At 37.4% G+C, this 16,801-nt stretch overlaps 1 protein-coding gene across 4 annotated transcripts in view; it reads right to left on the reverse strand.

Annotated features, from left to right (window-relative positions):
- Window positions 1-16,801, reverse strand: part of VAV3 (vav guanine nucleotide exchange factor 3) — a 300,764-nt gene that overhangs the window by 138,742 nt on the left and 145,221 nt on the right. For all 4 annotated transcript variants that reach the window (XM_053693780.1, XM_053693781.1, XM_053693784.1 and 1 more), the window contains exon 11: window positions 4,177-4,272. In XM_053693780.1, coding sequence (XP_053549755.1) covers window positions 4,177-4,272 — 96 coding nt within the window. The remainder of the gene's footprint in view (window positions 1-4,176; window positions 4,273-16,801) is intronic.

Genomic DNA, 16,801 nt, shown 5'->3' on the forward strand with positions numbered 1-16,801 from the left:
CATATGTATACATAAACACTTACATATACACAAATACACACATACACTTACACATACATATACACACACATGTATACTAACATATACACAAATACACACATACACTTACACATACATATACACACATGTATACTTACATATACACACACACACGCACACACACATATGTATACATACACACTTACATATACACAAATACACACATACACTTACACATACATACACACATGTATACTTACATATACACACATACACTTACACATACATACACACACATGTATACTTACATATACAGTCATACACTTACACACTTACATATATATATATATATATATATACACATAATGAAAAACCCAGGAGGGGAATTTGAAAAGGCGCGCTGAATAACATCAGTGAGAGGAATATTCCTGAACCGAGGTGGTGGTTGCTCTTTGTAATCACGGCTGCTCCTCTTGGTACCAGAGTGTAGGGTGCACTGTTAGGAAATAAAAACAAGAAGAGGGCGCCTCATCGTATAATCCTATTTTTTAAGCAGAAAATGTGATGATACTGGTAACGCTTCCTGGATATATTGGCACCGTACTGTGACCAGTGCAAATCCGCAGGCTAGCACTTAACAGTGGCTAGTACACTGTGTCCAGTTCTGCTTGTGGTAACTGCCGCTGAGTTCAGATGCTGCAAAGCCATTCAGATTCCTGATACTGCACAGCTGTTACAAGTACTGGATCTGTTTCCGTGTAACTTGAGGATGTAATAAAATAGAAGACAACTTCCAAACTTTAAAAATTATACACGCTTTATTTGTAACGCGTTTCTCAACCAAAAACAATGGTTGTTTCATCAGACAAAGAAAAGCGAAGTGTCTGAAGAAACGACCAGTGTTTTTGGTTGAGAAACGCGTTACAAATAAAGTGTGTATAATTTTTAAAGTTTGAAGTTGTCTTCCAAATGGGTATGTATATATGTATATACATACACAGTCACTTACATATATGTATACATACACACTTACATATTCACACATATATGTATATATACACACTTATATATACACACACATATATGTATACATACACACTTACATATACACACATATACAGTATGTATACATACACACTTACATATACACACACATATATGTATGCATACACACTTACATATACACACACATATATGTATACACACACACACATATATGTATACATATACACTTACATATACACACACAAATATGTATTATATGTATACATACACATATATGTATACATACACACATATACACACACACATATGTATACATACACACATATACACACACACATATGTATACATACACACATATACACACACACATATGTATACATACACACTTACATATACACACACATATACAGTATGTATACATACACACTTACATATACACACATATACAGTATGTATACATACACACTAACATATACACACACATATATGTATGCATACACACTTACATATACACACACATATACAGTATGTATACGTACACACTTACATATACACACACATATATGTATATACATACACACTTACATATACACACACATATACAGTATGTATACATACACACTTACATATACACACACATATACAGTATGTATACGTACACACTTACATATTCCCACACATATATGTATACATACACATATATATTTATAAATACACACTTACATATACACACATATATATATATATATATATGTATATACATACACACTTACATATACACACACATATGTATACATACACACTTACATATACACACACACATATATATATGTATACATACACACTTACATATACACATATATGTATATACATACACACATATACACACACATATATGTATACATACACACTTACATATACACACACATATATGTATACATACACACTTACATATACACACAAATATATGTATAATTACACACTTACACATACACACACATGTATACATACACACTTACATATACACATACATATATGTATATACATACACATATATACACACACATGTATACATACACACTTACATACACACACATGTATACATACACACATATACACACACATGTATACATACACACTTACATACACACACATGTATACATACACACTTACATATTCACACACATATATGTATATACATACACACATATACACACACATGTATACATACACACTTACATACACACACATGTATACATACACACTTACATATTCACACACATATATGTATACATACACACATATACACACACACATATATGTATACATACACACTTACATATACACACACACATATGTATACATACACACTTACATATACACACACACATATATGTATACATACACACTTACATATACACACACACATATATGTATACATACACACTTACATATACACAGATATGTATACATACACACTTACATATACACACACATATGTATACATACACACTTACATATACACACACACATATATGTATACATACACACTTACATATACACACACACATATATGTATACATACACACTTACATATACACACACACATATATGTATACATACACACTTACATATTCACACACATATATGTATACATACACACTTACATATACACACACATATATGTATATACATACACACATATACACACACATATATGTATATACATACACACATATACACACACATGTATACATACACACTTACATACACACACATGTATACATACACACTTACATACACACACACATATATGTATACATACACACTTACATATTCACACACATATATGTATACATACACACTTACATATACACACACATATATGTATACATACACACTTACATACACACACACATATATGTATACATACACACTTACATATACACACACACATATGTATACATACACACTTACATATACACACACACATATGTATACATACACACTTACATATACACACACACATATGTATACATACACGCTTACATATACACACACATATGTATACATACACACTTACATATACACACACACATATGTATACATACACACTTACATATACACACACACATATATGTATACATACACACTTACATATTCACACACATATATGTATACATACACACTTACATATACACACACACATATGTATACATACACACTTACATATACACACACACATATATGTATACATACACACTTACATATTCACACACATATATGTATACATACACACTTACATATACACACACATATATGTATGCATACACACTTACATATTCACACACATATGTATACATACACACTTACATATTCACACACATATATGTATACATACACACTTACATATAAACACACACACATATGTATACATACACACTTACATATACACACACACATATATGTATACATACACACTTACATATTCACACACATATATGTATACATACACACTTACATATAAACACACACACATATGTATACATACACACTTACATATACACACACACATATATGTATACATACACACTTACATATTCACACACATATATGTATACATACACACTTACATATACACACACATATATGTATGCATACACACTTACATATTCACACACATATGTATACATACACACTTACATATTCACACACATATATGTATCTACATACACACATATACACACACATGTATACATACACACTTACATACACACACATGTATACATACACACTTACATATTCACACACATATATGTATACATACACACTTACATATACACACACATATATGTATGCATACACACTTACATATTCACACACATATGTATACATACGCACTTACATATTCACACACATATATGTATACATACACACTTACATATACACACATATATGTATCTACATACACACATATACACACACATGTATACATACACACTTACATACACACACATGTATACATACACACTTACATATTCACACACATATATGTATACATACACACTTACATATACATACACATTGTAGAACTGAATACAGCATTTCTTATAGGCTGTGAATGTTTTCTGCTAAACTTAAATTAATTTATTTCTGGGAAGGTCAGAAGGTCAGGGGAAGCACACAATTTACCTGAAGCAGTAAGTGATATTTCAGGACCCTCTGCATTGGAACAACTAAGAGGTCTCGCAGTGTGAACTTCCCGTTGTTTGCTCGTTTAGAACATTCCTGGTTAAAGACATCAGAGAAGGTTAAAATCTGTTAGGCAGAGTCTCCATTATATTAAAACAAGTGTAACTTCTTAAACCAAGGTCTTCTATTATATCACTAGATTGTAAGCTCCTAAACCAAGTTCTCCTATTATATCACTAGATTGTAAGCTCCTAAACCCAGGTCTCCTAATATATCACCAGATTGTAAGCTCCTAAACCCAGGTCTCCTAATATATCACCAGATTGTAAGCTCCTAAACAAGGTTCTCCTATTATATCACTAGATTGTAAGTTCATAAATCCAGATCTCCTAATATATCACTAGATTGTAACCTCTTAAATCAAGGTCTCCTATTTTATCACTAGATTATAACCTCTTAAGTAAATGTCTTCTATTATATCACTAATTTGTAAGCTCCTGAGGCAAGGGCCCCTATTTATCATAGGTTTTGCCGACCTGATCCGACAGTGCGGATCAGGTCCGCAAGACCTCGCTTAATGCGGAGAGCAATACGCTCTCCGCATTTAACATTGCACCAGCGGCAACGCCGCCCCCTGCTGACTCACGGCCAATCGGCCTCCAGCAGGGAGGTGTCAATCAACCCGATTGTATTCGATCGGGTTGATTTCTGGCGATTCCTGTCTGCCTGCTCAGAGCAGGCGGACAGGGTTATGGAGCAGCGGTCTTTAGACCGCTGCTTCATAACTTGTGTTTCTGGCGAGTCTGAAGACTCGCCAGAAACACGGGCCCTCAAGCTCCCTACGGAGCTTGTTAAATGGGCCTCAAGGTATACTATTATATCACTAGATTGTAACCTCTTAAACCAAGTTCTCCTATTATGTCACTAGATTGTACGCTCCTAAACCAAGGTCTTCTATTATATCATTAGACTGTAAGATCCTAAACCAAGTTCTCCTATTATATCACTACATTGTAACCTCTTAAACCATGTTCTTCTATTATATCATTAGATTGTAAGCTCCTGAGGCAAGGTGTCCTATTATATAACTAGATTGTAAGCTCCTGAGGCAAGGTGACCTATTATATCATTAGATTGTAAGCTCCTGAGGCAAGGTGTCCTATTATATAACTAGATTGTAAGCTCCTGAGGCAAGGTGACCTATTATATCATTAGATTGTAATCTCCTGAGGCAAGGTGTCCTATTATATAACTAGATTGTAAGGTCCTGAGGCAAGGTGTCCTATTATATCATTAGATTGTAAGCTCCTGAGGCAAGGTGTCCTATTATATCATTAGATTGTAAGCTCCTGAGGCAAGGTTTTCTATTATATAACTAGATTGAAAGCTCCTGAGGCAAGGTGTCCTATTATATCATTAGATTGTAAGCTCCTGAGGCATGGTGTCCTATTATATCATTAGATTGTAAGCTCCTGAGGCAAGGTATCCTATTATATCATTAGATTGTAAGCTCCTGAGGCAAGGTGTCCTATTATATAATTAGATTGTAAGCTCCTGAATCAGATTCTCCTGTTAAACCACAAGATTTTAAACTCCTAATTCAAGGTCTCCTGTTACACAGGGTCTCCCATAATATTAATGGACTGTACAATCATAGATACAGGGCTCTCATTATATCATTAGACTGTAAGATCATGGGGCAGGTCACTAAATACCCCACTAGATTATAAATTCCTTGGGGCAGGGTGACTGGGTAATACGAGTAATATACGAGTGCCGTATTATGTTACTGGGGTTCTCTAAATATAGTCACAACAAGATCCTAGCTCTATACGAGTGCCGTATCATGTTACTGGGGATCTCTAAATATAGTCACAACAAGATCCTAGCTCTATACGAGTGCCGTATTATGTTACTGGGGTTCACTAAATATAGTCACAACAAGATCCTAGCTCTATACGAGTGCCGTATTATGTTACTGGGGTTCTCTAAATATAGTCACAACAAGATCCTAGCTCTATATGAGTGCCGTATTATGTTACTGCAGTTCTCTAAATATAGTCACAACAAGATCCTAGCTCTATACGAGTGCCGTATTATGTTACTGGGGCTCTCTAAATATAGTCACAACAAGATCCTAGCTCTATACGAGTGCCGTATTATGTTACTGGGGCTCTCTAAATATAGTCACAACAAGATCCTAGCTCTATATGAGTGCCGTATTATGTTACTGCAGTTCTCTAAATATAGTCACAACAAGATCCTAGCTCTATACGAGTGCCGTATTATGTTACTGGGGTTCTATACATATAGTCACAACAAGATCCTAGCTCTATACGAGTGCCGTATTATGTTACTGGGGTTCTCTAAATATAGTCACAACAAGATCCTAGCTGTATACGAGTGCCGTATTATGTTACTGGGGTTCTCTAAATATAGTCACAAGATCCTAGCTCTATACGAGTGCCGTATTATGTTACTGGGGTTCTCTAAATATAGTCACAACAAGATCCTAGCTCTATACGAGTGCCGTATTATGTTACTGGGGTTCTCTAAATATAGTCACAACAAGATCCTAGCTCTATACGAGTGCCGTATCATGTTACTGGGGTTCTCTAAATATAGTCACAACAAGATCCTAGCTCTATACGAGTGCCGCATTATGTTACTGCGGTTCTCTAAATATAGTCAAAACAAGATTCTAGCTCTATACGAGTTCCGTATCATGTTACTGGGGTTCTCTATATATAGTCACAACAAGATCCTAGCTCTATACGAGTGCTGTATCATGTTAATGGGGTTCTATACATATAGTCACAACAAGATCCTAGCTCTATACGAGTGCCGTATCATGTTACTGGGGATCTCTAAATATAGTCACAACAAGATCCTAGCTCTATACGAGTGCCGTATTATATTACTGGGGTTCTCTAAAAATAGTCACAATAAGATCCTAGCTCTATACGAGTGCCGTATTATGTTACTGGGGTTCTCTAAATATAGTCACAACAAGATCCTAGCTCTATACGAGTGCCGTATCATGTTACTGGGGATCTCTAAATATAGTCACAACAAGATCCTAGCTCTATACGAGTGCCGTATTATGTTACTGGGGTTCACTAAATATAGTCACAACAAGATCCTAGCTCTATACGAGTGCCGTATTATGTTACTGGGGTTCTCTAAATATAGTCACAACAAGATCCTAGCTCTATACGAGTGCCGTATTATGTTACTGGGGTTCTATACATATAGTCACAACAAGATCCTAGCTCTATACGACTGCCGTATTATGTTACTGGGATTCTCTAAATATAGTCACAACAAGATCCTAGCTGTATACGAGTGCCGTATTATGTTACTGGGGTTCTCTAAATATAGTCACAAGATCCTAGCTCTATACGAGTGCCGTATTATGTTACTGGGGTTCTCTAAATATAGTCACAACAAGATCCTAGCTCTATACGAGTGCCGTATTATGTTACTGGGGTTCTCTAAATATAGTCACAACAAGATCCTAGCAATATACAAGTGCCGAATTATATTACTGGGGTTCTCTAAATATAGTCACAACAAGATCCTAGCTCTATACGAGTGCCGCATTATGTTACTGCGGTTCTCTAAATATAGTCAAAACAAGATTCTAGCTCTATACGAGTTCGGTATCATGTTACTGGGGTTCTCTATATATAGTCACAACAAGATCCTAGCTCTATACGAGTGCCGTATCATGTTAATGGGGTTCTATACATATAGTCACAACAAGATCCTAGCTCTATACGAGTGCCGTATTATGTTACTGGGGTTCTATACATACAGTCACAACAAGATCCTAGCTCTATACGAGTGCCGTATTATCTTACTGGGGCTCTCTAAATATAGTCACAACAAGATCCTAGCTCTATACGAGTGCCGTATTATGTTACTGGGGTTCACTAAGTATAGTCACAACAAGATCCTAGCTCTATACGAGTGCCGTATCATGTTACTGGGGTTCTCTAAATATAGTCACAACAAGATCCTAGCTCTATATGATTGCCGTATTATGTTACTGGGGTTCTCTAAATATAGTCACAACAAGATCCTAGCTCTATACGAGTGCTGTATTATGTTACTGGGGTTCTCTAAATATAGTCACAACAAGATCCTAGCTCTATACGAGTGCTGTATCATGTTACTGGGGTTCTCTATATATAGTCACAACAAGATACTAGCTCTATACGAGTGCCGTATCATGTTACTGGGGTTCTCTAAATATAGTCACAACAAGATCCTAGCTCTATACGAGTTCCGTATCATGTTACTGTGTTTCTCTAAATATAGTCACAACAAGATCCTAACTCTATACGAGTGCCGTATTATGTTACTGGAGTTCTCTAAATATAGTCACAACAAGATCCTAGCTCTATACGAGTGCCGTATCATGTTACTGGGGATCTCTATATATAGTCACAACAACATCCTAGCTCTATACGAGTGCCGTATCATGTTACTGGGGTTCTCTATATATAATCACAACAAGATCCTAGCTCTATACGAGTGCCGTATCATGTTACTGGGGTTCTCTAAATATAGTCAAAACAAGATCCTAGCTCTATACGAGTGCCGTATTATGTTACTGGGGTTCTCTAAATATAGTCACAACAAGATCCTAGCTCTATACGAGTGCCGTATTATGTTAGTGGAGTTCTCTAAATATAGTCACAACAAGATCCCAGCTCTATACGAGTGCCGTATTATGTTACTGAGGTTCTCTAAATATAGTCACAACAACATCCTAGCTCTATACGAGTTCCGGATCATGTTACTGGGGATCTCTACATATAGTCACAACAAGATCCTAGCTCTATACGAGTGCCGTATTATGTTACTGCGTTTCTCTAAACATAATCACAACAAGATCCTAGCTCTATATGAGTGCCGTATTATGTTATTGGGGCACTCTAAATATAGTCACAACAAGATCCTAGCTCTATACGAGTGCCGTATTATGTTACTGGGGTTCTCTACATATAGTCACAACAAGATCCTAGCTCGATACGAGTGCCGTATTATGTTACTGGGGTTCTCTACATATAGCCACAACAAGATCCTAGCTCTATATGAATGCCGTATTATGTTACTGGGGTTCTCTATATATAGTCACAACAACATCCTAGCTCTATACGAGTGCTGTATCATGTTACTGGGGTTCTCTATATATAATCACAACAAGATCCTAGCTCTATACGAGTGCCGTATTATGTTACTGGGGTTCTATACATATAGTCACAACAAGACCCTAGCTCTATACGAGTGCCGTATCATGTTACTGGGGTTCTCTAAATATAGTCACAACAAGATCCTAGCACTATACGAGTGCCGTATTATGTTACTGGGGTTCTATACATATAGTCACAACAAGACCCTAGCTCTATACGAGTGCCGTATCATGTTACTGGGGTTCTCTAAATATAGTCACAACAAGATCCTAGCTCTATACGAGTGCCGTATCATGTTACTGGGGATCTCTAAATATAGTCACAACAAGATCCTAGCGCTATACGAGTGACGTATCATGTTACTGGGGTTCTCTAAATATAGTCACAACAAGATCCTAGCTCTATACGAGTGACGTATTATGTTACTGGGTTTCTCTAAATATAGTCACAACAAGATCCTAGCTCTATATGAGTGCCGTATTATTTTACTGGGGTTCTCTAAATATAGTCACAACAAGATCCTAGCTCTATACGAGTGCCGTATTATGTTACTGGGGTTCTCTATATATAGTCACAACAAGATCCTAGCTCTATACGAGTGCCGTATTATGTTACTGGGGATCTCTAAATATAATCACAACAACATCCTAGCTATATACGAGTGCCGTATTATGTTACTGGGGATCTCTAAATATAATCACAACAAGATCCTAGCTCTATAAGAGTGCCGTATCATGTTACTGGGGATCTCTAAATATAGTCACAACAAGATCCTAGCTCTATACGAGTGCCGTATTATGTTACTGGGGTTCTCTAAATATAGTCACAACAAGATCCTAGCTCTATACGAGTGCCGTATTATGTTAGTGGAGTTCTCTAAATATAGTCACAACAAGATCCCAGCTCTATACGAGTGCCGTATTATGTTACTGAGGTTCTCTAAATATAGTCACAACAACATCCTAGCTCTATACGAGTGCCGTATCATGTTACTGGGGTTCTCTAAATATAGTCAAAACAAGATCCTAGCTCTATACGAGTGCCGTATTATGTTACTGGGGTTCTCTAAATATAGTCACAACAAGATCCTAGCTCTATACGAGTGCCGTATTATGTTAGTGGAGTTCTCTAAATATAGTCACAACAAGATCCCAGCTCTATACGAGTGCCGTATTATGTTACTGAGGTTCTCTAAATATAGTCACAACAACATCCTAGCTCTATACGAGTTCCGGATCATGTTACTGGGGATCTCTACATATAGTCACAACAAGATCCTAGCTCTATACGAGTGCCGTATTATGTTACTGCGTTTCTCTAAACATAATCACAACAAGATCCTAGCTCTATATGAGTGCCGTATTATGTTATTGGGGCACTCTAAATATAGTCACAACAAGATCCTAGCTCTATACGAGTGCCGTATTATGTTACTGGGGTTCTCTACATATAGTCACAACAAGATCCTAGCTCGATACGAGTGCCGTATTATGTTACTGGGGTTCTCTACATATAGCCACAACAAGATCCTAGCTCTATATGAATGCCGTATTATGTTACTGGGGTTCTCTATATATAGTCACAACAACATCCTAGCTCTATACGAGTGCTGTATCATGTTACTGGGGTTCTCTATATATAATCACAACAAGATCCTAGCTCTATACGAGTGCCGTATTATGTTACTGGGGTTCTATACATATAGTAACAACAAGACCCTAGCTCTATACGAGTGCCGTATCATGTTACTGGGGTTCTCTAAATATAGTCACAACAAGATCCTAGCACTATACGAGTGCCGTATTATGTTACTGGGGTTCTATACATATAGTCACAACAAGACCCTAGCTCTATACGAGTGCCGTATCATGTTACTGGGGTTCTCTAAATATAGTCACAACAAGATCCTAGCTCTATACGAGTGCCGTATCATGTTACTGGGGATCTCTAAATATAGTCACAACAAGATCCTAGCGCTATACGAGTGACGTATCATGTTACTGGGGTTCTCTAAATATAGTCACAACAAGATCCTAGCTCTATACGAGTGACGTATTATGTTACTGGGTTTCTCTAAATATAGTCACAACAAGATCCTAGCTCTATATGAGTGCCGTATTATTTTACTGGGGTTCTCTAAATATAGTCACAACAAGATCCTAGCTCTATACGAGTGCCGTATTATGTTACTGGGGTTCTCTATATATAGTCACAACAAGATCCTAGCTCTATACGAGTGCCGTATTATGTTACTGGGGATCTCTAAATATAATCACAACAAGATCCTAGCTATATACGAGTGCCGTATTATGTTACTGGGGATCTCTAAATATAATCACAACAAGATCCTAGCTCTATACGAGTGCCGTATCATGTTACTGGGGATCTCTAAATATAGTCACAACAAGATCCTAGCTCTATACGAGTGCCGTATTATGTTACTGGGGTTCTCTAAATATAGTCACAACAAGATCCTAGCTCTATACGAGTGCCGTATTATGTTAGTGGAGTTCTCTAAATATAGTCACAACAAGATCCCAGCTCTATACGAGTGCCGTATTATGTTACTGAGGTTCTCTAAATATAGAAACAACAACATCCTAGCTCTATACGAGTTCCGGATCATGTTACTGGGGATCTCTACATATAGTCACAACAAGATCCTAGCTCTATACGAGTGCCGTATTATGTTACTGCGTTTCTCTAAACATAATCACAACAAGATCCTAGCTCTATATGAGTGCCGTATTATGTTATTGGGGCACTCTAAATATAGTCACAACAAGATCCTAGCTCTATACGAGTGCCGTATTATGTTACTGGGGTTCTCTACATATAGTCACAACAAGATCCTAGCTCGATACGAGTGCCGTATTATGTTACTGGGGTTCTCTACATATAGCCACAACAAGATCCTAGCTCTATATGAGTGCCGTATTATGTTACTGGGGTTCTCTATATATAGTCACAACAACATCCTAGCTCTATACGAGTGCTGTATCATGTTACTGGGGTTCTCTATATATAATCACAACAAGATCCTAGCTCTATACGAGTGCCGTATTATGTTACTGGGGTTCTATACATATAGTCACAACAAGACCCTAGCTCTATACGAGTGCCGTATCATGTTACTGGGGTTCTCTAAATATAGTCACAACAAGATCCTAGCTCTATACGAGTGCCGTATTATGTTACTGGGGTTCTATACATATAGTCACAACAAGACCCTAGCTCTATACGAGTGCCGTATCATGTTACTGGGGTTCTCTAAATATAGTCACAACAAGATCCTAGCTCTATACGAGTGCCGTATCATGTTACTGGGGATCTCTAAATATAGTCACAACAAGATCCTAGCGCTATACGAGTGACGTATCATGTTACTGGGGTTCTCTAAATATAGTCACAACAAGATCCTAGCTCTATACGAGTGACGTATTATGTTACTGGGGTTCTCTAAATATAGTCACAACAAGATCCTAGCTCTATACGAGTGCCGTATCATGTTACTGCGATTCTCTAAATATAGTCACAACAAGATCCTAGCTCTATATGAGTGCCGTATTATGTTACTGGGGTTCTCTAAATATAGTCACAACAAGATCCTAGCTCTATACGAGTGCCGTATTATGTTACTGGGGTTCTCTAAATATAGTCACAACAAGATCCTAGCTCTATACGAGTGCCGTATCATGTTACTGCGATTCTCTAAATATAGTCACAACAAGATCCTAGCTCTATATGAGTGCCGTATTATGTTACTGGGGTTCTCTAAATATAGTCACAACAAGATCCTAGCTCTATACGAGTGCCGTATTATGTTACTGGGGTTCTATACATATAGTCACAACAAGACCCTAGCTCTATACGAGTGCCGTATCATGTTACTGGGGTTCTCTAAATATAGTCACAACAAGATCCTAGCTCTATACGAGTGCCGTATCATGTTACTGGGGATCTCTAAATATAGTCACAACAAGATCCTAGCGCTATACGAGTGACGTATCATGTTACTGGGGTTCTCTAAATATAGTCACAACAAGATCCTAGCTCTATACGAGTGACGTATTATGTTACTGGGGTTCTCTAAATATAGTCACAACAAGATCCTAGCTCTATACGAGTGCCGTATCATGTTACTGCGATTCTCTAAATATAGTCACAACAAGATCCTAGCTCTATATGAGTGCCGTATTATGTTACTGGGGTTCTCTAAATATAGTCACAACAAGATCCTAGCTCTATACGAGTGCCGTATTATGTTACTGGGGTTCTCTAAATATAGTCACAACAAGATCCTAGCTCTATACGAGTGCCGTATTATGTTACTGGGGTTCTCTAAATATAGTCACAACAAGACCCTAGCTCTATACGAGTGCCGTATCATGTTACTGCGATTCTCTAAATATAGTCACAACAAGATCCTAGCTCTATATGAGTGCCGTATTATGTTACTGGGGTTCTCTAAATATAGTCACAACAAGATCCTAGCTCTATACGAGTGCCGTATTATGTTACTGGGGTTCTCTAAATATAGTCACAACAAGATCCTAGCTCTATACGAGTGCCGTATTATGTTATTGGGGTTCTCTAAATATAGTCAAAACAAGATTCTAGCTCTATACAAGTGCCGTATCATGTTACTGGGGTTCTCTAAATATAGTCACAACAAGATCCTAGCTCTATACGAGTGCCGTATTATGTTACTGGGGCTCTCTAAATATAGTCACAACAAGATCCTAGCTCTATATGAGTGCCGTATTATGTTACTGGGGTTCTCTAAATATAGTCACAACAAGATCCTAGCTCTATACGAGTGCCGTATTATGTTACTGGGGTTCTCTAAATATAGTCACAACAAGATCCTAGCTCTATACGAGTGCTATATTATGTTACTGGGGTTGTCTAAATATAGTCACAACAAGATCCTAGCTCTATACGAGTGCCGTATTATATTACTGGGGTTCTCTAAAAATAGTCACAACAAGATCCTAGCTCTATACGAGTGCCGTATTATGTTACTGCGGTTCTCTAAATATAGTCACAACAAGATCATAGCTCTATACGAGTGCCGTATTATGTTACTGGGGTTCTCTATATATAGTCACAACAAGATCCTAGCTCTATATGAGTGCCGTATTATTTTACTGGGGTTCTCTAAATATAGTCACAACAAGATCCTAGCTCTATACGAGTGCCGTATTATGTTACTGGGGTTCTCTATATATAGTCACAACAAGATCCTAGCTCTATACGAGTGCCGTATTATGTTACTGGGGTTCTCTAAATATAGTCACAACAAGATCCTAGCTATATACGAGTGCCGTATTATGTTACTGGGGATCTCTAAATATAGTCACAAGAAGATCCTAGCTCTATACGAGTGCCGTATTATGTTACTGGGGATCTCTAAATATAGTCACAACAAGATCCTAGCTATATACGAGTGCCGTATTATGTTACTGGGGATCTCTAAATATAGTCACAACAAGATCCTAGCTCTATACGAGTGCCGTATTATGTTACTGGGGTTCTCTAAATATAGTCACAACAAGATCCTAGCTCTATACGAGTGCCGTATTATGTTACTGGGGTTCTATAAATATAGTCACAACAAGATCCTAGCTCTATACGAGTGCCGTATTATGTTACTGGGGTTCTATAAATATAGTCACAACAAGATCCTAACTCTATACGAGTGCCGTATCATGTTACTGGGGTTCTATAAATATAGTCACAACAAGATCCTAGCTCTATACGAGTGCCGTATCATGTTACTGGGGTTCTCTAAATATAGTCACAACAAGATCCTAGCTCTATACGAGTGCCGTATTATGTTACTGGGGTTCTCTATATATAGTCACAACAAGATCCTAGCTCTATACGAGTGCCGTATTATGTTACTGGGGTTCTCTAAATATAGTCACAACAAGGTTTTAGCTCTATACGAGTGCCGAATTATGTTACTGGGGATCTCTAAATATAGTCACAACAAGATCCTAGATCTATACGAGTGCTGTATTATGTTACTGGGGTTCTCTAAACATAGTCACAACAAGATCCTAGCTCTATACGAGTGCCGTATCATTTTACTGGGGTTCTCTAAATATAGTCACAACAAGATCCTAGCTCTATACGAGTGACGTATTATGTTACTGGGGTTCTCTAAATATAGTCACAACAAGATCCTAGCTCTATACGAGTGCCGTATTATGTTACTGGGGTTCTCTAAATATAGTCACAACAAGATCCTAGCTCTATACGAGTGCCGTATTATGTTACTGGGGTTCTCTAAATATAATCACAACAAGATCCTAGCTCTATACGAGTGCCGTATTATGTTACTGGGGTTCTCTAAATATAGTCACAACAAGATCCTAGCTCTATACGAGTACCGTATTATGTTACTGGGGTTCTCTAAATATAGTCACAACAAGATCCTAGCTCTATACGAGTGCCGTATCATGTTACTGCAGTTCTCTAAATATAGTCACAACAAGATCCTAGCTCTATACGAGTGCCGTATTATGTTACTGGGGTTCTCTAAATATAGTCACAACAAGATCCTAGCTCTATACGAGTGCCGTATTATGTTACTGGGGTTCTCTAAATATAGCCAAAACAAGAATCTAGCTCTATACGAGTGCCGTATCATGTTACTGGGGTTCTCTAAATATAGTCACAACAAGATCCGAGCTCTATACGAGTGCCGTATTATGTTACTGGGGCTCTCTACATATAGTCACAACAAGATCCTAGCTCTATATGAGTGCCGTATTATGTTACTGGGGTTCTCTAAATATAGTCACAAGATCGTAGCTCTATACGAGTGCCGTATTATGTTACTGGGGTTCTCTAAATATAGTCACAACAAGAGCCTAGCTCTATACAAGTGCCGTATTATGTTACTGGGGTTCTCTAAATATAGTCACAACAAGATCTTAGCTCTATACGAGTGCCGTATTATGTTACTGGGGATCTCTATATATAGTCACAACAAGATCCTAGCTCTATACGAGTGCTGTATCATGTTACTGGGGTTCTCTAAATATAATCACAACAAGATCCTAGCTCTATACGAGTACCGTATTATGTTACTGGGGTTCTCTATATATAGTCACAACAACATCCTAGCTCTATACGAGTGCCGTATTATGTTACTGGGGTTCTCTAAATATAGTCACAACAAGATCCTAGCTCTATACGAGTGCCGTATCATGTTACTGCAGTTCTCTAAATATAGTCACAACAAGATTCTAGCTCTATACGAGTGCCGTATTATGTTACTGGGGTTCACTAAATATAGTCACAACAAGATCCTAGCTCTATACGAGTGCCGTATTATGTTACTGGGGTTCTCTAAATATAGTCACAACAAGATCCTAGCTATATACGAGTGCCGTATTATGTTACTGGGGTTC

Source organism: Bombina bombina, chromosome 10 (assembly GCF_027579735.1).
Source record: "Bombina bombina isolate aBomBom1 chromosome 10, aBomBom1.pri, whole genome shotgun sequence".
NCBI classification, from domain to species: Eukaryota; Metazoa; Chordata; class Amphibia; order Anura; family Bombinatoridae; genus Bombina; species Bombina bombina.